Raw genomic sequence first — 1,811 nt, 5'->3', positions numbered from 1 at the left:
ACCAATGAATTACATAAGTATCTCTATCCTTATTTTATGCTTTATTCATAAATCATCTATAACCATTTGAATCTTCCTGACTGAGATTTACAAGATGACCATAGCTTGCTTCATACCAACAATCTCCGTGGGATCGACCCTTACTCACGTAAGGTTTATTACTTGGACGACCCAGTGCACTTGCTGGTTAGTTGTGCGAAGTTGTGATAAAGAGTTGAGATTGCAATTGAGCGTACCATGTTGATGGCGCCATTGATGATCACAATTTCGTGCACCACACCCTCCACCTCTGCTTACTGTATGTGGCTTTCCTCTGTACAGAGCTTCTTCTGTCCTTGGATATTTTCTTTCTCATTAGTTCTTCTCTTGACACCACTAATTGGGCTCAGATTCACTATACCTCTACGCACCATCCGCTTCATTTTTATTTTTTTATCCAGACCCGCTTCTGAAGTATCATGTAGATTTGAAACCGGGATTTCATCTAGCACCATAATTGAATCACCCTCCCTTGAACCCATCTGATTACTCTTTCCAGCATTAATAATTCCTTTGGTGTTGTCGTTTTGAGCAGCCCCAGTATTTATTAATGGCCCTCCCTTTTGGTCCTTCATACTGAGGCTGGAGAACCCATGAATCAGTCATGCCAGAGCTGGTTTCCTTCTTGGTTTAGCCTCATTCGAGCCTGTAAAGCTTGATTTTGCACTGGCCATGTCCTCGTCCCAGTCTATTCTTCTACCAACTTGATTTGCACGAACCCAATCACCTATTCGGTCTTGAGTCACTGCCCCCTCCTTAGAATCCCAAATCATGGCACTACAACCTTTAGATTCATGACCAAGGAGCACACAATAAGTACAAAACTTTTCAATTTTTTCGTATCGCAGCCTGATTTTCACATAACTTTTATCTGGCCCCGCAATTTTCAGGCTGTCCTTAATTTGTTGTTCCCCGTTGATCTCTATCTTTGTTTTGATAATCCTCGACTCCTTACCTCTGACATCGAAGAAGTCTATATCAATTACCTTTCCCACCTTGCCGCAGATCTTCCTACCCGCCTCAATAGTTTTGAATTTTTTCGGTAGCCCCCACAATTAAGTCCATATCGGGAAGGAACTAACCTTGTTTGCTTCAGCAGTATCCTCTTCTGACCATCTTCGAATATGAAGTATATAATCCTTGAAAAGCCAAGAAAAACCCTTTTCAATTCTGATTGCTTCCACTTCATTATCGAAGAAAAATTGAAAATGGTTATTTCCCATATCAGCAACTCTGAATTCTTGTGGTCTTTCCCAAATTGCATTAAAAGTATTGTCCAGAGTTCCTATTGAAAATGTCTTCTCTGTAAAGAGTCTTTCTACAAGGCTTTTTGAGCAAGCATCAATGTCTTCTAGCACATTCCTCTCCTCCAAACGTACCACATCATCTTCTTCTTGATCGCTATCTGCGTTCGGCTGTTGGTGAGTTTCGCAAGCCTCTGACATTTGACTTCTAGAGAGGGCGTTCTGTCAATTCTAGCCGTCACAAGGAGATCTGTTCTGATCACAAAAAAGTTCTAACAGAACACAGAAAAATCCTACAGATCACAACTTACACAGTTATTTGCAATATAAATATACGTTAAAATTTAAAATAATTTGTGATCAAATAAAAATAAAAGTGTATCCCATCCAACTCCTATTAATATTTTTTGCTTAAATTGGCTGATAAACTCACAAATTTATAATTACGGATGAACTGAGTTACAAATGACTCACAAAGAATTAGTTTGAGCATTTTTAATTAATCCGACTTATATAAATTATTTGCAT

At 39.0% G+C, this 1,811-nt stretch overlaps 1 protein-coding gene across 1 annotated transcript; it reads right to left on the bottom strand.

The window, feature by feature from the left end:
- Positions 1-641: 641 nt before the first annotated feature.
- On the bottom strand, positions 642-1,484 carry LOC130974730 (uncharacterized). The gene is made up of 2 exons (XM_057899585.1): positions 1,122-1,484; positions 642-1,034 (listed from the first exon to the last, which is right to left on the bottom strand). Exons 1-2 carry the CDS (start codon positions 1,482-1,484, stop codon positions 642-644), a joined length of 756 nt encoding a protein of 251 aa, XP_057755568.1.
- Positions 1,485-1,811: the final 327 nt, after the last annotated feature.

This window comes from Arachis stenosperma, chromosome 4 (genome assembly GCF_014773155.1).
Source record: "Arachis stenosperma cultivar V10309 chromosome 4, arast.V10309.gnm1.PFL2, whole genome shotgun sequence".
Classification (NCBI taxonomy): domain Eukaryota; kingdom Viridiplantae; phylum Streptophyta; class Magnoliopsida; order Fabales; family Fabaceae; genus Arachis; species Arachis stenosperma.
This window is presented reverse-complemented; position numbering and strand designations above follow the sequence as displayed.

Bases quoted from the DNA above. Each gene is read 5' to 3' on its own strand.
- LOC130974730 (XM_057899585.1), bottom strand. From the start codon at position 1,484: ATGTCAGAGGCTTGCGAAACTCACCAACAGCCGAACGCAGATAGCGAT. The intron at 1,035-1,121 runs GTTAGTTCCTTC...ATCTGCGGCAAG, and splicing joins ATACTGCTGAAGCAAACAAG to GTGGGAAAGGTAATTGATAT.